Below are 25,159 nucleotides of genomic sequence, written 5' to 3'. Positions count from 1 at the left end.
GTTTTATTTCGTTAGTATCCCTAATTTAAGATTGGATAAAAAATGAAACCATTCAAGTAATTTTAATCAAAATTGTAAATAGTTACTAATGGATTTCATATGTTACTAGCACAGTGTTACCTAGTACACCGTATTCTAATACCACCAGTATACTAGAGTCTATAAGATAAGATAAGATATTTCTTTATTGTACAACCGTGTTACAGAGGTGTTATGTGGTGTGATACATGTGAGTTTCAACGGTAACCCAATTCGGGTATACAATGGACACTTAAAACTAAATTAAAACTAAGAAACACTTAACTATTATACACGTACATAGCATAGCTATCAATACAGGGGACACAGTATCATAAAGAATATAATTCAAAGAAATCCTTTAGTGAATAGAATTCATTCTTAATAAGCCATTTTTTTAAACTACGCATAAATTCTATGCCATCTAACATTTTCAATTCATCTGGAAGCTGATTAAAAACGCGAATGGCAGTAATATATGTGCTTTTATCGTAAGTTTTATTATTGACTAGAGGTAGTTTTAAATTGTCAATGAGCAACACCCTTAACTTGCCATTGGTAAACCTTATCTCGTTGCAGTAAGGTATACAAATGGTCAGTTAACAGTGTTTACGATGGTAACTAGCAATTATTGTTGGATGTAACTAAAACGACGAAGTATCTTGTGTAGAATTACCTAAGAAAACTAAACAACGATATTTTTAAATATTTATCGGATTAAAAAATAAATACTCAAGATGAGTTTAAAATTAAAAAAAATCTGTTGGGGTGTCTCAGGTTTTCAGTGGCTCAAGTAACACCGTGTATATCTACGTATGAATAAAATAATAAATTCAGGCTTACCTCATCATCAATAAGATACCTAACATAATATATCTCATTAAATTTTTGAAAGCCCAGCTTTTCTGCCTCCTTCTGCATGTGTCCGGTTGAAATAATACCGGTTACAGCTGGTATGAAGCCACTGGCCGCTAAAGGGAACGCAGCTTTGAGCAGCTCGGCTCCTATACCTGAAAAGGTTTAGGAGCTTAGAGGAATAGGAAGGTTGGAAAAGGATAAATGAGAAAACAAGTCGGCAGAATTTTACAACAGCTCAACATATGTAATTACGATCGGTCTGGCCTAGTGGGTAGTGACAGTGACCCTGAGTATGAAGCCGATGGTCCTGGGTTCGAATCCCGGTAGGGGCATTTATATGTGTGATGAGGACAGACTTTTGTTCCTGAGTCATGGATGTTTTCTATGTATTTACATTTACATTTGTCTGAGTATCCACAACAAGCCTTCTTGAGCTTACGGTGGGACTTAGTCAATTTGTGTAAGAATGTCTCTATAAAAAAATTAAAGGTACGGGATTAAGTCCAGTTTATTGGTGCGACAATCATGATAGTCGTTAATCGATGTACCTAACTGAAGTTAGAGGCAAACAAAAACTATGTGTAGTGACAATGAAAACACTGAATACTGACAATTCTGTCCCTGAAATATTTCATCAGCCATCAACTTAAAGTCACTACGCGCAGCAAATAAACTAGATATCTTTACACTTATGTTTATAGAAAACTGAAGAATCAACGAAACCCACGATAAATAAAACAAAGGCATAATATTATGCTAGTTTTATGGCAGAAAGGGAATCGATGTATGCAAAGAGAGGCAATAGAAATGAATGGTCAAACATAAAGAAGCGTCCGACAACGCTTACGAGTATAGCCTGAATATTATGATCGCCGAATACAGAGAGGATTGGACTATAAGCTAAGAATTACTCTGCGGTATGTTGGGATTTTGACAAAGAGAATGAGTGTGTTTTAATACTTTATACTTTATTATTATTATTTTTTTTTTTTAATATAGTTAGAAATTTTATTTATAAAGAAAATCTTAAAAAATAATAATATTTAGTTACATGTAAAAAATCCGCAACGCAGGCTTCGTCAGGTGGCTACAAATGCAAATCAGCAACATGCTTCGTCCCAAAAATACCAATGATGATATCCGCAACAGGCTTCGTCACTTTTTTTTTTAAATAAAATAACCGTCACGAATCGCACCTGGTTCAAATGTCCCCATTACGCTGGCAGCGTTACCGCGCTGAATGGCCAACGAGATCTGTTGGACCAGGTACGATCCGGACCGAGGGTCGCACCCCCTGTCCCTCAGCCGCCGACCCAAATCCCTCACAAAGTCCCTAGCCTCCACAGCATGAGTGTGTTTCACACTAAACGTATACGCTTATAACTAACAGAAAGAAAGACATCGCCGCAGTATTTGATCGACTTCTCTTTAGATACCAATGTATTTAAGCCAACACACACAACTGACCTCGTTCATATTACCTTTTTTATACTTTAACGCTTTCTTCGCAATTTCTTTTTAATTTTACATAATTTTTATTTTCATCCTCATATAATTATCAAATGTACCGGGTGTTTTCTGTAACAGGAGCATTAAATTAAGCTGAAGGCTGTACTCCTCAAACTGACCAAAATTTGTTCAGCAACTTTTAAAAATAACTTGTGTTTTGATTTTCATTACACTTTAAAGTTTAATTAAGACGCAATGTATTGCAAAATTTGTTGTTTAAAGGGTGACAAGCAACGTCAAACACACATGGCAGCGTACATTGAATATAATATATAATTAGTATGAAAAAGGTATAATCTAAAAATTTCATAATTTTAGAAAGTTGCTGAAAAAATGTTGGTCAGTTTGAGACGTACAGCCTCCAGTTTAATTTATTGCTCCTGTTACAGGATACACCGTGTATATACATTCATAAGTACCTACTTAAATTAGTATGAAACATATATCACTTATTTGAGATAGTTGGAAATAAGTTATTATTGTGATTCTACATACTGGTAGAAGTCTGGGATACGTGCGACTTATTTTTATTAAGTTTAAGTAATAAGCAGAGTTTTTCAAAAATTGTAGCGCTTTTTAGATCATAATATTGCCAAAAAATATGAATAGCAATCTCTAAGCCTTTCTCTAATAGCTTCATTTATTCGAAACCTGATTAAACAACTTTCGCTCGATATAATAGAAAAAAATCACGAATAAATATGTACAGGTCTAAAACGCATCATTAAAAATTTGTAACAATATTTGCAATTATTTTTGATCGTACTTGTCGATTTTTGTTTTGTTAAAACTAACAAAATCAATTCAACACAATGACGAGTCTGACGAGTGAGACTACGAGTATTACGAGTATTATTCGCGATCTCTGGCACGCACACTACGCATAACGCTTACGCTCACTAAGAGTAAAAGTAGAACCTGAGGGCCTACCGCGAACCACGTTTGACGTGTTGCCTCTCTGTCGCACTTGTTAATTCGTACGTAAGTGTGACAGGCAGGCAACACGTCGAACGTGGTTCGCGGTAGGCCCTCTGAACTCACGGCGGCTTAATCCGAAACTAAGCCCCCTTTGAGTAGAAAATATTAGCTGAACTACTTTATCAACGGCCTAAGTTAAGTGATATAGAGGTATTTAGAACTGTGAGTGATTAATAATCTATCGCCATATTGACGTATTAATTTAATATTCAAATAATAGTTTATTCAGAAATTGGGTCGAATGTAGATCCATTTTCGTTCATGTTAATTTCTGTTGATTGCTCAATTATATTAATTACTTACCTAATGATAACAATAATGCTGATCGGCCATATTAATTTATTGGTAATGTATGCAATCTACCTTATCTAATTTTATTAGTGTAGGTATCAATTTAGTAATATCAATGTCACTGTAGAATATGTTATTAAATAAGTCAAATAGTGTCTATGTAGAAATATAAAGTATACCTAATTCAGATTTTTATAATCAGTAAATGTTCCCCAATAAACTTCATAGAAATAAATTTCATTGCTTTACATAAACATTCGGCCCAATTCGAACAATGCTTATAAAATGTCACAGCGATACGATACCGATCTATCAGTGTCAAAAGTGACATTTCTGCAACCAAGATTATCACTTGTCAACTGACGAATCGCTGTGATATCTTATAAGCATTGTTCGAATTGGGCCGATATTGTTTGTTAGTATCGTCTGCGAATACTTTCAGGCAGGCTTAGGCACCAATGTCAATATGATAATTATGACCGGAAAATATCTACCTAACCAATCTAATAAATAATTGCACGCAGGCTTAGCGGGAACTATAGAAAATATCGCGCGTGTAATATCTCCGGTGTTGCAGGCGTCCATAGGCTACGGTAACTGCTCACCATCAGGCGGGCCGTATGCTTGATTGCCACTGACGTGGTATAAAAAAAAGCTTTTTCCCTAGGGAGCTATGAAGTTTCTAGTATTATAATTAACAGTTTTTTGTCTTTATACTTCATTTTTGTATCGCAAAAGGGTTCCGTAGCCAATTTAATGGCAAAAAACGGAACCCTTATAGATTCATCATGTCTATCTGTCTGTCCGTCCGTCCGTATGTCACAGCCACTTTTCTCTGAAACTATAAGCTGTTGAAACTTGGTAAGTAGACGTATTCTGTGAACCGCATTAAGATTTTCACACAAAAATAGAAAAAAAAAACTATAAATTTTGGGGGTTCTCCATACTTGGAACTGAAACTCAAAAAAAATTTTCATCAAACCCACACGTGTGGGGTATCTATGGATAGGTCTTCAAAAATGATATTGAGGTTTCTAATATAATTTTTTTCTAAACAGTTTGCGCGAGAGACACTTCCAAAGTGATAAAATGTGTTCCCCCCCCCCGTAACTTCTAAAATAAGAGAATGATAAAACTGAAAAAAATATATGATGTACATTACCATGCAAACATCCACCGAAAATTGGTTTGAACGAGATTTAGTAAGTAGATTTTTTTTAATACGTCATATATCGTAAACCGCAATTTACCTTTCATTCACTCACGTTTCACATAAAAAATACATTGTTAAAATTATGTAATGTACGGAACCCTCGGTGCGCGAGTCCGACTCGCACTTGGCCGGTTTTTTTTAGAGTAAAAACGAACACCATATCGCACATGATATTATAAATTATATGTGTTCAATGGTGTAAATAAAATATTTCACCAGAGGCGTAAATTTGGAACAAGTGATGCGGGTAAAAAGAAAATCAAACCGAAAAATTGTCTGTGAAAATACCTTAAATTATTATACTCTAAATCTTATCGAAGTCTGTCGAGCGAACAGGAGTTAGGTCACGCCTGAAAGAAAGAGGCAGTATTTAACAAAAGAAAAGGATTTTTGAAGCTGATTTAGACAAATTAAATTGGTTTTTGATAGATAGGTATATGAAAAGGCCTGTGTGTTCTTGTAAATTAAATTCTTATAATTTACCTTTTATCAGAAACAATATACTTAAGATTTTTGATTCCCTTGATTATAAAATTCCTGTCTATGTTTTGTTTTACCAGATGGGGTTTAATTTTTAAGTGGACAGTAAAGCATAAAAGTAGCGGATCAGACTACGCTACTACTACGAAATATTTAAATGGGGCTCCCATACAACAAACGTGATTTTTTTGCTGTTTTTTTCCGTAATGGTACGGAACCCTACGTGCGCGAGTCCGACTCGCACTTGGCCGGTTTTTAGCTTTTGTTTTGGCCATTAAATACTTACTGACTTACTGCTGTGGCGCGACGACCCGAAGTGGATCTTGGCCTCCGACACCAAAGACCGCCATGCTACTCTGTCCAAAACCGTTTCTGTCCAGTCGACGGCGCCGAGTTCGCTGACCATTTATTTATATAATAAATTGTATTTTTTTTACCACATTAAACTGTTGATGTCTGTTGACTTTTGATATATATATACGTATATCTACCTACTCGGAATAGTATTCATGTGGTAGATACTTTTAGCGCGTTGTTTCATCCGCCACTAATAGTGATGCCAACTGTACCTACATATCGTCATACATAACATATACCAAGATTTAAATTATATCAGAATGGCGTTACCGTGTGTTACGAGTGGGTACCCACACCTTAATGTCTTAAGACCTTATATATACGCGGTAAAACGCGTCGAACCACTACCGTATAAGTAAATAGGCAAACCTTCCAGCTTTCTACCTGAGGAACGGTCGGTCGCGAGGAGGCGCGGAGAAAATTTGTAAGATGCCACACAACTATTTTTTGTCGTGTGTTCTGTGTCTTAAACCGACGGAAACTATTTTCATCCTAGATTTCATGTGCCCAGGCGATATACTCAATGTGGTCAAGATAAATGAGGTTATTAATCTATAAAGCAACATATTATATGCGTCGTGACGTCGTTTCGAATAACAAGGATGCGTCGACAAAATTGACAGTTAAAATGCAAACCTACCTCTATGTCGGTATCTGTGCTTCAAAGCCATGATGTACACCTTCAGATATTTTCTCACGCCAAGCTTCTCAAATAAATTTACAGGCTTCTCAACATCGTTGTAAAACTTCATAACGGTGCTGTAAAGCGGGTTATATGTTAGCTTCACGCGGCTGAATGTCCGGGAATATGCATCTGAAAGGAACAATACAAATAAATGTAAAAACTGTGGAAATAGGTTTTAAATAAATCATGTGTTTTCTTTCTGCTTGCAGTCCGAACTGTACGTGTACTGTGTGTGTAATTTATCAGGGTTTGGACTTGGGACTGACAGTTCGAAAATGCACGGCTGTGGACACAGGGACTGAGGAAGCAATAGGTAATGTGTGCTGCTGCCGGACACGGGGTGGGGGGGCAAGCGAGGTTTCAATTCGTTTTCTTTATATATTCGTACGCGAACTACCGGCCCATTAACATGATAATCTTTTTAATATATCAAACAGCCAATTACCGCTTGAATAGCTTTAGAACAGCAAAACAAAGTCGCGTCGGTTAACTCCGCGCGAACCCCTGCTACACACATGGCCGTTGTATTTCGGCAAAATATGGCTGCGCATGAAAGAAAGGGTTATTTTGTGATATTAGGCCCCAAGTGAATACCTGACTGATGACTAACAGTTATGAAAAGCCTATAATCATTGGTAACAAGACAATAGAGTATGTAAATAACTATAAATTTAGGTAAACAGGTGTCATTCTCGAAAACCAGCAACGAAGAAGAGGTCAACAGAAGATCAACTATAACCTGGAAGCAGTACTGGTCCCTGAAAGAAGTTCTGAAGGGAGACTACAGCATGACATTAAAAAAAGTGGTGAGTGACACCTGTCTCCTGCCATATCTAGTCTATGGCTCACAAACATATACACCAACAAAGTGAAGGAGAACTACGCAGAGAGCTATGGAGAGAAGTATGATGGGGCTGCGGAAAATATACAAAATAAGACACGCAAGAATCAGAGAAAAAAACCAAGGTAACCGACGCTCTTACCCATGCTCTCAAACTTAAGTGGAACTGGGCTGGCCACGTAGCCCGCATGACAGACAAAAGATGGACCATACAAACCACAAAATGGAAGGGACCGCACGGACCCAGGCAGGACGAAGAAACGCTGGTCTGAAGACATTACCCAAATAGCCGGAAAACACTGGACGGAGACAGAGGATAGAGAAAGTTGGTAAAAACTGGAGGAGGCCTTCACCTAGAGAGGGATCCATATAGACAAATAAAATAACTTGTTCAAAAATGCATAACCTAAACAAAAAGAAAGAATATGGAAGAAAAAGGCTATAAATCCGCGTCCTTGAATACGCTAGCTGCGTTTGGTCTCCCCAGTATATAATTCATAAAGAAAAAATAGAAAAAATTCAGCGCTCCTTCTTGCGCCACCTAGGCTTCCGTATTAGGCAATGGGATACCGACTACGAGTCCAGATGTATTCGTCACCGCTTTTTGAGTCTCCAGAATAGAAGAGTATTATTAGACATCACTGCACTATATGATATACTCTCAGGTCGCATTGACAGTCCTTCTTTGCTGTCGGAGATCAATTTCTCAGTGGCATCTATTAGAACGCGTAATTCCGAGCGCTGCTTGTTTAGTCTACCCAGAGTCTACCAACTATGCTCAAAATTCGCCCATAAATCGTATTCTAAAACTTTATAATAAACAATTTAGTAGTATCGACTTGTTCGACTGCACAAAATCAACTTTAAAAAAACGAGTTCAGTCACTGCTACTGAAATCTAAAAATAACGACAATTGACGAAATCTAACTAGGTAAATAATTACACACCTTAATCTTTCCGTCTTCCATTACACACTCAGTCACAGTCACATACACACACACACGAACACGCACACACAATCACTCAAAACACACACGTACACATATTATGCAAGCCATATCTAGTTTGTATAGAATGCTTTTTTACTCCCTTCTTTTTTTTTGTGTTTCCACTTAGTTATTGCATGTTAATTGTACTTTTGTGGACATCTGTTATTGGCTATGTTTTCTGTTCACTATGATTTGTATTAATTTTTGTATTGCTGTTGATGCCCCAAATAAATAAAATAAAAAATAATTAAATAAATATATATATACCTAAAAGGGAGTAAGCTCCCTACGCTAATTTGGAGACTAATTCTCTACCCTAAGAACAAATTAAATTATTTTCTATGAAAATATTTTAATTTGTGATTTTTCCAGTAGAGTAGTAGATTTCAGTTTATAATTCTCTACCCCCAATTAAACTTCTACAACTGTAACAGTTGGTGTAAACTAAAGAGTATTTTAGAACCACTAGGAAAATTAAAAATAATGACCTCAAAAACTTGAGCACGTCGTACACCTTACCAGAGCCGTAAACGTAGTTAACGTAGAAATGACGCCAAACGAAATTTAAAACAATCTCCTAAACTGCCAAAGGCCCGTGTAAATATTTCGCTCGTTTCGACAATCGATCAGCAAATCTCACTATTCGGAATCTATTTGCGTACAGTACGGATCCGAGTAAAACTCGATTTGGGCTGTATCGATGGTAGTAACATTAGGGGGGGATCCCGTGAATGCTTCGAGCCTAAATTTTTAGTGCACACCGTAAAAAGAATTCCGATTCAGCTTTAGGATTTGGTTGATGGTCCAATATCGGAGCGATTAAAAAAAAAGAAAAAGGCGTGGGCAGATATTTTTAACAGATACTTTACACAGTACTTTGTATCTACTTACTTCTTTTTAGTTGTTAACCTCGGAATAATCAAATACTGTTTAATTTTCCCCTTGTAGTGATTGCCAGTGATTTTTAACTCTTCAGAGTGATAAGGGATTCATTGACAAAATTCAATTCAAAGACCATCAACGATTCGGATATTGATTGTATTTAAAATAAATTATTTCACACCATGCACAAAATGAAGCACTAGAATTTTCTATAAAAAACTTTATTAGAAAAACGTAAACCGCAGTTAGGTATTTTTTTACAGAATTTCTATTTAATAAAAGGGAAAGAACTATAAAAAGTAGGGCATGATTAGCTACTGGCTTGGACAGTATTAAGCAGTAAAGAGTGTAAAGACAGAAGTAAGTCGGCTAATTAGCATTGTTCATTTTTTTTAACCCCCCATTTTTATTTTATTTTCTGAAAATATAGGTTCATTTAAGATACCAATTTGAATGATTTAGTAATTCATGGCTCGGTTGAATATTTATAATTTATTGAAAATATGAGATACGACTTCTCGTAAATTACATGTCGTGGCTGTTGATAAAGCACAAGCAACAACAAGCATTAAAAAATATGTAGTTGTCATTGTCAATCATGAATCTAGTATAGATCTGGAATAGGCATGAGTGGTGGGGGGAACTGTCAGAACGGGATAGTCTTATGTATCTTTCAGAAGGAGTAGCAGAGAAAGCGTTATTATTGTCACTTCTACAGGATCCTACCTTCTATGTTGTCAATTGATTGCAATTGTCATCTGTCATTAATGTCATTAATGTTAGTATAACGCTTTTCTATAAATAATATCGTCGTATTATTTGAATCCCTAAATCAATAATCTCAAAATACGCTAAATTTGTGAAAGCTGACTCCACAAATCTGCCTTAAGTTATATACCTTAGTTTTATTGGATGTATATAATGTACAAATCTCTAGAGAAGGCGGAGAATGTAAAGTTATAGCAAGAATAGTGCCTGGGCGTGGGCATAGATTTAATAATAAACTATACAATTATTTTCTGGATCAACAAGAGTAGAACCTAAATCAACTTCAACTGAATGCTACTAAATAAAAGCCCTCAATGTCAACCTCACGTGCAGAACATGTTGAACATATAATGTATACACTTTTTTGGGAAACAGGTTTTTCCTAAATTAATAAAAAAGTAAAAAAAAAGACATGTTTTATTTTTCACAACTCTTTATTAACTTTAGTTTTGTCCGCCATGATCGTGATATCAGCAGCTTGAGCCTTGAACTGCAACTTGTAGGTACCTGGAAATTAGAAATTATCTTTTCAGTTTCATGTTGTATTTTGAGTATAACTATGTATTTTTGTATGTATATGATTTATTGCTTGCAAGATGGTTATAAGTTACATATATGTATGTCTGTTTGTTGAATTTAACTTCAAATCAGTAAAACGGAGCTAGTAGCGGACAAGCTGTGTTAAACGGTTTGTCTTTAGATATTCTGGCCACATCATCACAGAAAATAAATAGGTAATAGTGACCCGACCACCAAAATGGACTTTTAAATATTCGTAGTAAAATAATATTAATTTTATACTTACATCGACGTGATCCTCACAGCAATATTGTGTGTAACACTTGAAGTATTCCATTCCACATTTACTTCACGACAACACCGTCTTTCACGTAGGTCTTCGCGGACTATAATTTTTGTAAATCATTCCCACAAGTGGAAACAAGGTTTTTGATATATTAAGCAATCAAAATCTACTGTTTAGGTATTAAAAATTATAAATCAAATCGTAAGAAACTAGCGGTTTAACTGAATTTTTTTATTATGACAATTGATGACAATGACATCTTTGACAATTACGTGAGTGACGGATTTATTTACTATGGTTCGATAACTTTTACTATACGATGACATTATTATATTCAGCCTCGCGAGAAGGTCAAACTAAGGTCATCAGTATATTTGTTGAAATATCTTCAATCCTCGATTATTATATCGCAGCAAATGTCGGAAACTGTTTAAAAACCTAATATCTCGAAATGGTTTTCGAAATAGAACATTTAAAAAAAATGAACAATCCTAATTCAGAGTATTTTGACACACTTTTACGAGTAACTGGCATCCCATATACATGGTATCCATCCAGCGCACTGCGGCCCGAACCGGTTGCTATTATATAGGATTACAGGAAGTTAAAATTAGCTAAAATTTCTTGTACGGAATGTTTGACATTATCTATTGCATTTGAATTTTTATTTAAATTAATTATTGTATGGTGCAACCAGTTCTAAAAATAAAACAGCCGCAAACTAGATTCGGTACGAGAGATTAGACATAAACTGTTTAGTATTAGGATGTTTACATTTCCCGACGAATAATCGACTTATGGATCCTTCTAGACCCCGGGCCAGGAACAGATTTCCATGACCAATCAAAAACTCGTATAGTGGTTAACGGCTATGTATGATGAACCCTCGTGAACGTCAGCTGCCGCTCCGTTGGTGGATTGAGGAATGGCAGCAAATAAAGTCTATAAAAAATTGTCATCGCCTCCCGCTTGATCCTTTGTCAGATGATAGTTTAGATGCTATTGTGAATAAATAAAATCGTCAGCCGATTGTATCGCTGTGGAAAGATCGTCAGCTGGTCACATGAACATGTAAAAAAGAAAATTCTTTTCAGTCATCGCCGTCATCGCCTCCCGTTTGATACTTTGTCAGATGATAGTTTAGATGCTATTGTTAATAAAACAAATCGTCACCCGGTTGTATCGCGGTGGAAAGACCGTGTTACGCGTTTCGGTGGCTGCCATCCTCAACCCACCAATAGAGCGGCATCGGCAGCTGACGTTCACGAGGGTTGATCATACATAGCCGTTAACCGCTATACGAATTTTCGCCCGGGAGGCGATGACTGACGAAATTTGCGCCTGGCTCGAGGTCCATTCAATCGACTCGGACCCCACGACCCGACATCGTGCATAGGCCGAAAACAAACGAAGTCTTTAGCACGTCGGTTCTATTGTCCGAAATCTCACAAGTTTCTTAACTCGCCAAGATTTCAATACTTAGAACAGCCGATCCCGTACGTAAATTGGATTCCAAGTAGTGCGCTTCGGATAACGCCGGTAGAGCGCCGTGATGCTTCGTCAATACGAGTAAGGAGCCGAGAGGTGAGGGAACCCACTTAGGGACCTTGTACTTCTTCTTTAGCGTTATTCGAGATAATTTAGACTTAGATTCATCGAGCATTCACGAGTCTTCGCAAATTTAGAAGTTTTTGCGAGGGTGTGGCCGCTTACGTATTTATTGCGTAATTCAAAGTAAATATATAATGAGTATTATTAATTTTGCGTTAATACGACACATGAATTTTTCCGAGAACTTTTTATTTAAGTGTAACAAAAATGTAAAAAGTACAAAACATTGTAAATTTCTTACTGCAATGGGAACAAAACTTGTTTAAAGATAAGGTTAAAAATAACATGTCACGAGTACTTGCTGAGAAATTTATTTCATTAAAAAAAATCCTAACAATTAATCAGGGGGTATTTTGGTTATCGACGTATTTTTATTTCATACCAAAAATTAATACCTATATCAATTTAAAAATAACCTACTTACAAAAACCAATGAAAACCTAATGAGCAGTGGGTCACTATTTCGAGCTATCGATAACATCCCAATGGATCATTTGTGCATAAAGCTCGAGTATAGGAGCATGAAAAAGCATACACCCATTTTATTTCACATACAACAGAATAAGGGGCTTTAATGTGGGGGTTTGGTGATAATGAGGGTAATTCCAAGCTATTCATAAATATCGCCCTTCGTAATATAAACCAAGTTGCTGAATAATTTACATAAATTTAAAATAATTTCCCAACAATTTGTACGAAATGAAATTTCTTTCAATCGAAAAGTGAATTAAGTCGGGCACATCTGCGGAGCGAAGCAATTCGTCTTGAAATATAAATTACTTACTACACTAAAGATGCGTGAAAAAGGGATATTAGCCTCGTAACACCGCCTCGTCTCGCTGTTTCTGCCTCATTTTCTCAATATTGGTGGAGACATTGTTTGTGACGCTATATACCTACCATCTGCGCTGTCTCGTGCAGGGCAAAATTAACGGTACAGGAGGCACATATTACGTAAAACGCAGCATACAATATTACGTCACAGAGAGGCAATTGTCAAAGAAACAATGCTCGTTGCTCACAAATTAGCCCCAAGAGGCCGGTCACGATCCATCTGGATTTCGCGTATATTCGCTGGGTAAAAAAAAAAGGAAAAACTGATAAAGTACGTAAAAAAATCGTGCATTTTAGGTGTGAAGAGGACCGATCGTATCCGGAACACCACGCTGCGCGCAAAAACCCGCATTGCTGACGTCGGCGAGAAGACTGCTAGGCTCAAATGGGACTGGGCCGGACCACGTTAGCCGCATGCATCCAGACAGATGGGCTAGCGTAGCTACGAAGTGGATGCCAGAAGAGGGGCGCGAACGCGGCAGGCCCAGGCGGAGATGGCGGGACGACCTAGACACCTTTCTCAACAACTGGCCGGAGGAGGCACTATATCGGGAGTCGTGGAAGACAAGGGGAGAGGCCTTTGCCCAGCAGTGGGATACCATAATAGGCTCGTAAAAATAAAAAATAAAAGTGATGCAGCAGCACCTTATAAGCAGGTATTTTTTGTCGCAGAATGGAGGTCGGGGCCTGTGCCACGTTTCATTCCTCGCCTTCCTGTATATCTGATTTCCAATTGAATCAACCTCTTTTGAAATACGAACCTGACTTCGGACGGGATCCGTATATAAAGTTTCCATATTTCACTTGGTTATTGTTATTTCATTCAACTGCAAATCTGTGATCACAACCGTAATTATTGTGGCGTAGTTAACTTAAATGTTAATATAGTTTTCCTTTATTATTGTGGGTCGTACCACATTATTACAATCTGTAAATTATCGCGTCTACGTATAATAATATACAGTGTGAATTTTTTTTATGGGCCCTGAAAGGAAACCTTAAAACCTTAAGTTAGCTCATTTTACTTAAAGGAAACATTTTTTATTTTTTAAAAGAAACAAAACTGCAATCAAAGATTTTTTTAAATTCGCTTGTTTCGCCCGGGAATCGAACCGACTAAAAATTCCAAAAAATAAACACTTGTTCTACTAGTCGATACAGTTAATGTTAATGATAATTGATAACATAAGGTCTTACACTCGTCTGTCTTACAAAATATCCATAAAATCGAATATTTAGTACTCAAGAATATTTTTAGACAAGCAAAATTGAAAAAAAAACTTTGAAAGCAGTTCTGTTTCTTTTTAAAAACAAACGATTTTTTCCTTTAAGTAGAATATGTCGGCGCAAGGCACCTGTATATTCTTATAATGGCTGAGGCCCGCGAAGGTGGTCCGCATTCCTGGTCAAATATATTCATTAACTGTATTAGGCGTGATTGTCACAGAGCTCGTTGTTCCTTGAAGCGGGGCAGTTATTTAATTGTAAACACTGCTGAACGTAGCCGTAAGTCTAGTACTTGAATAAAATTTGATATTAGTTCTTTGTTCTGAGCTTAGCTTTGAATGCCATTAGAGGCCATGGTTGAGTTAGGACGCGAGCAGCCACAACATTGCCCAACTGGGACGACCGCAGAGGGCAATGGCGCTGAGGGTAATCAGAGGATACCGCACAGTGAGCGCGGCGGCCGCGTGCGTGCTCGCCGGTTCTCTGCCCTGGGACCTGGACGCGAGGGTCCTCGCGGCGCTGTACCAGTGGCGCGGGGAGGCGCGAGCCCGAGGTGACCCGAAAGCACCTCAGGAAGTGGCGAAGCGGCACACTGAGCTGCTAGAAGACGTGACGGAGATGTGGGTGCAACGGCTAGAGCGGCCGAGGGCTGGCTCCCATACTATAGAGGCGGTACGACCAGTCCTCCGTGACTGGGTTGAAAGACGCTCCGGTATCCTTACCTTCAGACTAACGCAGGTACTGTCGGGCATGGCTGTTTCGGCAGATACCTGCACAAGGTTGCCCAGCGGGAACCGACACCGGAGTGTCACCAATGCGGAGCCGGCGTAGACTCGGCCCAACACACATTGGCTGAGTGCCCAGTTTTTGGCGAGGAACGGGAGGAGTTGGTCGCCCAAGTAGGGCTAGACCTTTCGCTGCCAGCCGTAGTTCAGGCCATGCTGGGCAGCGAAAGTGCGTGGGAGACTGTGCTCACGTTCTGCGAGCACGTCATGAGAGATAAGGAGGCGGCCGAGCGCGAAGGGGAAGTCCAGGCCGAGGCTGACCCGATGCGCCGCCGCCGCATAGGCCGCGGACGTGCCGCTCATAAGCGGAACCTGCCGCCCTGATGAGAGCCAGCGGGCGGTGGACACGGGGGCGTCCCCGCCCACGACGCTGGCTCCCGAGATGGTAAGCGCGACCTAGTGTTCCGGAAGCGCTTCCACTGGGTAGGTCAGGGGAATAAAAAAGGGTATGGATCCTAGTCAGGATAGCCGCAGTGGGGTCGCGGACGCATTGCGTGAGCTTCCCCGTAACCCCGCAACCACAGCGGCGAGAGGACACCATGGGGTATAGTGGGTAGTGCAGCCCTGAGTCCCACATAACCGTCCAGGCCCGGCGGTATGCATAAAAGCATTCCTGATGTAAAAAAAAAAGGACGCGAGCAGTCCCGTAACCGTGCCGTGAGATTTCGTGTGTGCTTTAAGTACCTACTTGTACCACTTGACCCACGGATTCGTATCCGTTTTGATAACTGTGTGGTGTAAAAGCTTGATGGACTTGGTGTGATTTGGAACTTAATTGTCATTGTTATTTAGTGACATACCGACCTTGTGACCTTGTTTTATGTACTAGTGACATGCGTGTCCTAGTGTCAGTGGGTTTATTGCATTAACATTGTATTGGTCTTGTGTGCGTGATATACCCACTGTTTCCGCCCACTATGGAGCAGATGCCTGGTCCCCTGATGCCTTCGTAGAACTATCGGATCCGACATATAAATATATCTGACGACGTCTATGCAATAAAAGCGAAATGTGAAGCTACAGATCCCCTTAGAACTGTGTTATTGTTAGTGGAGAGTTACGGGGTTGAACACCAAACTTTGGAAAAGCATTCTCAGTTCGGGTAGTTGCAGTTAGGGAAAGATTCTAGACAGTATCCGTCTCTTCGAGGAGTTAGATGCGATTTGTCATCCCTGATTTACCAATTTGTTACGGTTTTGATATCGTTTTGATACGACCTTTAAGATCACACACCTATTGAAGCGTTCGAAACGAAATGCAGTGAAAGTCTTATCATAATTCGTAATTCATGATTCATTTATTGCATTTATAATTCATGTGTTACATAAGGTCTTACAATGAGCATTTTACAGCTAGTTCACATGAACCCTGTTAGGGTATATCAATGTACTTATTAACTAAAACTTAATACTAAAGCAATTATTAAAATAATATTTCAACATTTAAATTTAAACTTTTTTTTTAATACGTCTTGGTAGTGAAAACTATAAAGAAATTTAAAAATTATTAAAAGTACATATTTTTCATTGTAACTAGGTTACAAAGTAGTTGGTTAAATTTAACGTCGACAATAAAATAATTCAATTTATATATAATAATTAATAATTTCATTATAATATGTTATTTAAAATCTTAATTTATTCATTGTTCATCGATTGAGTATATTTTATAAAAAAATATGATTTGCATTTTATTAACATTTACATTTGTATATATTTGAATTCGATCAGGTTGTATCATTTCTCAAATCTTCAAGGTCGTATCAAAACAAGATCAAACCCATAACGAATTCTTTCATCATAATCGGGCTTTAGAACCAATGTGGCTTCGTCCACAACGGAAAATCAAACGGAATATATATCTTCTAATTCAAGTCATAGGGCAGCATTCTAGTTCTGTCCTAGATGCTGGAAATGTCCAATGAGTCATCATCATCATCTTCATAAACTATGTATCATTTAAACCATGTGGTCGGTGATTTAAACGGTTAGCAAATATTATTGTGAACTGAAAAATGACCAGCATATAAGCAAGTTACGGCAAGCCATTGACTTAAATCCATATTTTCTACCCTTGATTTCAAACTTTCTTAACCCTTAAATGCATAATGATGTATATATGCATCGTATATTTGATGGTCCGTGGCTCAATATGCAGCTATCCAAAATCACATTTATTACTTTTATACAGCATGACACATCTATTTCAATTTATTAAAAAGTTATACAAAAAATCATGCATTTAAGGGTTAAATATTAAGCTCATTATATTCGACTTTCTCCGATGGACCGACCAATAAATCAAAAGGTTAATTCCTAGTTGCACTACGGAACCTTAAAAAGGGAGAGTAGCGAGAAAATAAGCGATTAAGGGTTGACCTACATCGCACAAAGTCCAGCGCATTGTGCGAACAAACAGCTGGCACGAATCGCGATTGATTTATCTGTTCCGAGGCCAGACCTTGTATCCTTAGTGGTTGCACGAGCATGAATAGAGTTCCAGAGTACCTTGACCTCCAGATTCGTAAGAAACATATGTACCTTATGCGAAAAGCGCGAGTGCCCTGACACTGGTTTGCCGAGTAATCAATTTGCCGGCAATCGCAAGCGGTTGTAATAACAGCTTGGGCGATATTCTCATTGCTTGCTGACCCCAGGTCAGCATTCGATCGGTTTGCAATCTGGATGAAAAATGTTAGAAAAACTCATCAAAATAATTTCAATTAAGCTGGATACGGATTTCAAACTAACTGAAGTGAATAGCGGTGTTAGTTATACCCGAGAACTGGTTCACGTCAATCCTGCAGTTTCATGTTTGCTAACGCTCGCTCCGGGGCTTTGACGCATATATGGATAAAAAGGCCGACTAGTCCGCTTATTCTCAGATACAGCAATTCCTATAAACTATAAAATTTAAAATAAAATGCACGGTTTATCTTTTTCACTAACCGTGGTTATGATTGGTTGCCAAAAAACTAGAATGATTAATTTTGTATTTGCTCAAATTAATTACATTTATTGCCCATGGCAATTATCTAAAAAAATTGTACCTAAAGAAATATGGTAGAAGAGGAATTTGCTTGAATAGGATTTAGGTTAAGATAGACTTTGGGAACGAGGAAAGGATTAGGCACCGTTAAAAACGGTAGAATTTTAAAACATTTACTATGTATGTACATAATTGAAATTGTACATAATGACGTTTGTTTACAAATACTTACTAGCAATAACGAGACGCAAATCCGCCTTTACTGATCATTTTTGATTTTGCTTTTGTTATTTTTTTAACTTTACAGAATCAGAAACAAACCACTGAAAAAGTTTCATAATCCTGAAACCCGGATCGTCGGTTATACCTATTGTAAAAAAGCTATTTATTCAAAAACATTATTCGAGACGACGAGCAAATCGGTATGATGCCCGATGGTTTTAGGATCTCATCCACATGGACTTTAATACAGGTTGTAAAACTGGACATTATGAGTGTTATGCCAGTTACGTATCAACCGAGTGACACCCCTACCACAGATTATATAACAGTTCTTACGAACAGATACTTATCTCTCAAAGAAAACGCAAATACCTACCGTTTTGATACCTTTTTTTTTGTTAACGGAGTGGGCGAATGCTGTTACGCACCGTCCCCCAGGCCGCGAGAAGGCCATTGATGGGGGGGTGTGTGGGACTCGCCGCTCCTGTCCCCCTCTTAACTGGCGAGAAGGGAGGGAGAACCTGGCCCTACCCACTAAACCCACTTAGGCGTTTCGTATCCCCTCTGCCGTTTGTGGGGGCGCCATGGGATCGAGTACACTCTACCATGGCGCTCCCCGACCGTTTTGATACCTACACAAAAATACAATGGAGTGACCTTCAACGCGCCGCTCCCCGCACCGCGCGCACCGGCACAACGCTAGGGTTGCCGACGCTTAGAAATGATACACCTACTTACAGCGGAGTGAAATAAAATAAAATCTGATCTTAAATTATGTATTTTAATCATTTATTTAAAACTGTTATTCCTTTATGTAATGTATGATTTTTTTAATTCTCTGAGTGATTATAATACCTACATAATAAGCAAGTTAAGTTCCAATAATTATAATATTTCGTTTATACGTCAGTGTTTGCGAAATAGTCATTTTAATAGGTATAATGTCCCTGCAGTAACCGCAGTGTTTACGGCGTTTTATAAACCGCGCAATGAACCCAGCAAGAATTATTTTTAAACCAGATAGAGATTAATGTTACACAATAAAATAAAATAAATAGAGAACCCATGAATACAGGTAATTAATTATAACCAGAGTATAAATGAGTAGGTACTTTCCGATGTAAAGTTAAGAACTTACTGTCGTTAAAATAAACATTTACCAAAATAACTTAAGTTTGCTATCTATTTCAAATAGATATCTAACTATAAATTGTTCGAAATAAATACTACATGTTTAATTAAAGAAATAGTACTTACGTAGCTTATAACTATCGTAAAAATTGCCAGTGCGGCGCACGGTGACGTGCGTTCGTGAGCGCGTGTGACAACCAACTAGCTTGCTTGTCTACCGTGAACGGGAGGCGATTCGTAGGTATAAATCCGAGCTCGCGCGGAGAGTTCCATAGGCCTGCCCCTACTGTGCGAGAAGTTCTAGATGATAAATAAGACTAAGCGCGGGTAACTATTTAGAAGATGTTGACGTCTAAAGAAGAGACGCTTTCCACATATATTTTCGTACATTGACCCACCTATTGCTATCTCCTTGCACGCGTATAATTTTATTGATGTCAAGCTCACACAGTGATATTGACAACCGACAACATGGGTGGGACAGCAATACCATTATTTGCGAGCAATAGAGATACCAACAGGCGGGTCAATGTACGAAAATATATGTGGAAAGCGTATCTGCTTTACCAGTCTTTCTCCCGGCCACGAGTGTTGAGCAAGGGCATTATTTTATTGTTGTAATAAAATTGTAAGTTCACACATTCTAGGATTTACAAAACTTTTAGGTCATTCCTACTCAGAATCACAAGTACTATTGATTCTACTAGGAGAAAGAGTGTCCTAAGTATTCCTACCACTATCGATTTTCCATTACATTACCACAGAATAAAAATAATAGTACTAGGTACAGAAAGTTCACTCTCTAACAAAACACGTCTATTACGACAGATATGACCGCAAGGCGGCAGCACAAGCGCGAGCGGGCGTCCATTCCATAGCGGTGCACGGCAACTTCTGTGGCTAGACACTAAAATTGGTGTGGGCCGCATGTACTTGTAGCGACGCGACGAAATCGCGGAGTGAGCCACGCCTGACGTTACTTGGGACCGTGCACGACGACAGCGCCACACAGCGGTTGCAACTATAGGCACGTATTTTGTCACAACTATTAAGCGGGAAGTAAGTAAATAAACGCCCAGAATGACTTTATGTACCTAACTCACTTTTTTCTTGTATCCGCATGATGAGACAGCCAACGAGTTTCTCCGTGCCCTCCTTCACCGCCGCGATGGACATCTTGTCCTTCATCCATATCCGCAAGTTGTGCGTGAACTCGTCCACGCCCTCTTTGTCCTCGCTTATCTTTACCGATCTATACGTCAGCTAAAAAAGAAGGTTACACGATAATAAAGTAATTTTTTCCTTTAAAAATAAGCTAAATATTACTAAACTTGATAATTGCGAAATAGTTAAGAGTGTAAAGTTAACCCGTGTTGTGAGTGTCAGGGTCCTTCAAAACGATAACATATTAGACAATAGACATAATTTGTGCGAGCAGATGACGTTTTGAAAACGAATAGTGCTTTGTCTGACTAGTCTAATAAAATCTAAAGTTAAATAACAATATAAGGCAATTTAATTTTGTGTTCACTGCTAGGTGAAAAACTGATATTTTAGTTCAGTTGGATCGTATTTGTTAAATAGTTACTCAAGCCACGACAAGCGACGTCTCGTTGTAGGTATTTTGAGTGAAAACGATTTTATTTGGAAATTCTTAGATTGAAAATAAATGGCAAATATTCAGAAATTATAGGTAAATTCGATAGGCTATACTTATAGGTACTCGGGCGGGTTTTTGTATTCAGTCAGCAGAAGAAGTAGAAACGAATATGGTGATCAAAATGATGTTTATTGGCAATGGCTTGGTGAGTAAAAGCTACCTTTGGTGAGTAGATTTAATACCTACTACATTGTTAACCTACGGCGATACAGGCATTATGATAACTAGATCAGCGTATGCGCTAAGTCTCTAACTTATATTTAGTTCTCGTCATACGCTGATGATGTTTTGCTGACTATTATCTGGAATCATACTCCGAATTACCTATGTTTTGTTTGATACGATTTTATTTTTAATAGAACGAGAGTGCGCGAACATCGTTTTAATGGAAAACCCCGCACTCATAGTCATAGCTAATTTTTCTGGTAACTATAATAACTGTTGGAGATTAAGAACGCAACCTCATTAGATAGGTTTTATTTTTCTGTTCTTACTGACATGTGTTGTCATGCACTTCTTGACTTAGGCCAGGATTACACTCGTAAGTTTTACTTACGTAAGTAGGGACACAGCTATACTACAGTATAAGATATGAATATCGTTATCTCATTCTAGCAAATAGCTTTGTCCCTACTTACGTAAGTAAAACTTACGAGTGTAATCCTGGCCTTACAACAATATATGAAATACGTTTTTGTTTTTTGTTCCCGCTTTATTTAACTCTCAGATATCTTACAAATATCCATCAATAACAGTAATAGAACTGCCAACAATTTGACTTAAACAACAATTCTTGTTGCAAAAAGTTAAGTAACTGTGTAAAACAGCCATTTATTTAATCATTTTAAACATAGGTTGTGTTATTTTAATAACAAAACTTCCGTGAGACACAGACATATTAAATATATTAATAACGGGTCACTGATGACACTCCTCGGTACGGAGTGAAACGTCGAGCCTTTTTCGACTTACAATACGTGAGTGACCCGTTATTAATATATTTAATAGGTTGTGTTATTATCAATGTCACCGACAGATTGTTAAGAATATGACAGAATGTACTTGTTGTTTTCATAATATTTCATTTCATTTATTTAGCATATATAAGCATTACAGTGTTATACCAAAGCGCTTACATACTAGTCACATCAAATGGTATGGTTTTGTGTGGTCATATTATGTGTCATTTCAACATAATTGACAAGAAACCCAGAATAACAAGCGGATTATAAACTGAAAAAATTAGCCTCCCTCGATGCAAAGTAGCAGGAGAAAGCGACAGATGTGCAGAGAAAAGTTCTCGGATATTTTGAAAACTTCCTTTATATCTTCTGAAATTTTCCAAAATATCCGATAACTTTTCCGTTGTTGGAAACTTTCCGCAACTTGCACAACATAGCTGTAGGTATGGCAGCCGCAGCTTTTAAGAACAAGTGAAAGAAAAAGTAGGGATCTTGTCGTATCAAAAAGTCAAATGATGATGATGATACCAGTCATATTTTATTACATTACAGTTTTGTAAGAAGTCAAGATACTGATTATTATATTACTGTATCCACAGAAACGATGACCGCACCTCAAATTTCTTCATTGTACGAAAACGCAATTTTGATAAATTAATCTAATTACCCGAGTGAAACGAAACTTGGGGAATTGGAGGCGAATTGAAAAGCTATGTCTCTTGGATAAACTCCAAAAGAGGTTTATTAAAAAAAGAATCCCAAAGAATTCTTGAGTGCTCTAGAGTGGGGTGCGGGCGTCTTGCAGCGGATCTTGAGAACATCTAATGGTTATATTCGAAGCGTGTGGTGGTAAACTAAACGCACTGATTGCTTTGCGCTGTGACAAAAAATGACAACTATCACAGGTCCTATTTTTCTTCCAAATGAAACGATTTTAAAGGCGGTTCTTGCTTATGTTAGGTGGACATGTGTCGAGGGTATAAAATTATTATATTATTATATTTCATTCATATTGCACAAAAAAATCTGATCTACAGAAGATGGACTTACTGCTAAAGAACTTTCTCTGCCAGTTAACCTTTGAACTAAGCCCATAAAATAAATAGCATTATTTTGTTGACCAATGCTATTGTCAACGGTCAAATAGCTATTTTACCGTTGACTTACACTATAGCAACTAACTTACACGATGACCAATAAGTCCGAATACAGTACAAATATTGAATAAAATAAATGTACGAATAGTTACTACAATTAAAATTATATTTTATTTACAACAAATGTTTCGGAATAACTCCACCTTCAACTTTTTTTACCAGCCTCAAACGCTTCTCGAATGAATCACACGCAGCATGCACCATTTCCATTGGCATTTCGCCCCAAATACGCTTGATAACCTTTTTGAAATGATCCGGGTTTATGATTTTATAATCATGTAGTTTTGAAAGCATATACGACCATACAAAATAAACTAATAAGTTCAAGTCTGGAGAACTAGTGGCCATTTATGTTTCGGCAAACTGTCAAAATTATCCTGACACCAAGCTTGAAGAGCATTTGCCGTGTGTGAAGGAGCTCCGTCTTGTTGGAACACATAATACTTATTCATTCCCAAACATACATTTTAAATTTAGGGCAACAATCTCCTCCAAAACCTCGGTTTTATAATTATTAAAATAAGAATTTGATGGCCTGTAATCCGTATGTCTTTGGAGCCAAGGTAAAACGATGAGTCTTCGGACTTATTGGACACGGTGTATAGCTCATTTTTAGCTACCATAGCACAACCGTCGCGCACTTAGTCAATAATAATATCACAATTTACTTACTGATAAAGGTAGCACGAACATTAATATCCCTAATGTAAATTAACTGGCGTATAATTTAAAATAAACGTGTTTTTAATAAGAAATAAAATTTCGTAGGTGTACTCAATTCAAATTCAGGTTCCAATAATTAAACACCAAAGATTTTCAAGTGATATCGACATATCCTAGGCAGGCAGGAACGATGTGGACTGGAGTTCTGGGACGACTGTATTTTTTTTTGTATAGTATTCGATTTTTCAAGGTAGAAATATACCTAAATAAATTCAAATTACTCAAAAAAACTAAAAAATCGCTTACAGTAGACCCGTGAACTGCAGCTCAACGCGATTGCTTTCCGGTCAGTTTCCCTCCGCGCAAAATATCTTAATTAACTAAATTAGAATTTAAAAATTCATCTTCCCTCTCTGTCAGTTTACTAATTAAGTGCTCAATGTCTAAAGCAGATGCAAGAGTTTTTGTGCTCGTGAAACGGGAGGGAAATGAAAATTCTTTGTTCCTTTGAAGCTTGTGTTGAGCTGGCATGAGATGCTTATGGAAAAAACTCAAAGAAAATTAGATCAATAAGGGTTTGATTACTGCAATTGTTGGCGACTGGCTGGCATTCGACCTCTTTCGTAGATGTTATTTTGTAAAATCTTATTACTCTTCATTCTTGTTCTATGTCAAGTACTAATTGTCAGTCTGCCTTTGACACTGTTAAAATATTGTGCTGTATTTACTTCTTAGTATTTTATTAAAACAATTTACTTATAACACGTGTTTCTATCATCTCATTCTCATTATACAGTCCACCGTTAGCTATCAGCAATAAATACTGTTTTTGTAAAGGATTACAAATTGGACCAGTGATCCATAAAGTGTATCCATAACTTGATCAGATAGTCGTGAATGGAGCAAATTGAACAACGAATACATTGAAATAAGGTGCATTGGGGTAAGTTGAAAACATGCTGGCAACATTGTTCCAACTGCTATTTACTTGTGCCCCGTCGCTCAGTGGGCAATCCCCACTTGAAGTGCTCGTAGCAAATTTGTATTTAGCTAAATCTTTTTTTTCTCCTTTACCTTAACAGAGGTTCACACGAGAGTCAATGTTGACTTTTTAATATTCTAAAAACTCTCTATTGCCGATCATCAATGACATCCCTCGGTTTTATTTTTCAGAAAGTATTTTTAAAAGGTAGAAGGAAAGTCTATTTATTTGCTCACCGCGCTCACCCAATGTACAATTTCTCA

General features: G+C 37.7%; 2 protein-coding genes across 2 annotated transcripts in view; one reads left to right on the top strand and one right to left on the bottom strand.

The window, feature by feature from the left end:
- The window catches only part of LOC134754051 (heme transporter FLVCR2-like), a 392,641-nt gene that overhangs the window by 292,002 nt on the left and 75,480 nt on the right, over positions 1 to 25,159 (top strand). The gene's annotated exons all lie outside the window — the stretch shown is intronic.
- The window catches only part of LOC134750358 (uncharacterized), a 34,158-nt gene that overhangs the window by 3,752 nt on the left and 5,247 nt on the right, over positions 1 to 25,159 (bottom strand). Inside the window, exons 3-4 of the mRNA XM_063685521.1 lie at positions 20,576 to 20,735; positions 6,345 to 6,518 (exon numbers count right to left, since the gene is read on the bottom strand). Of these exons, the coding sequence (XP_063541591.1) occupies positions 6,345 to 6,518; positions 20,576 to 20,735 (334 nt within the window). The remainder of the gene's footprint in view (positions 1 to 6,344; positions 6,519 to 20,575; positions 20,736 to 25,159) is intronic.

Source organism: Cydia strobilella, chromosome 2 (assembly GCF_947568885.1).
Source record: "Cydia strobilella chromosome 2, ilCydStro3.1, whole genome shotgun sequence".
NCBI lineage: Eukaryota > Metazoa > Arthropoda > Insecta > Lepidoptera > Tortricidae > Cydia > Cydia strobilella.
Note: the sequence above shows the minus strand (reverse complement) of the source record. Positions and strands in the feature narration are given on the sequence as shown.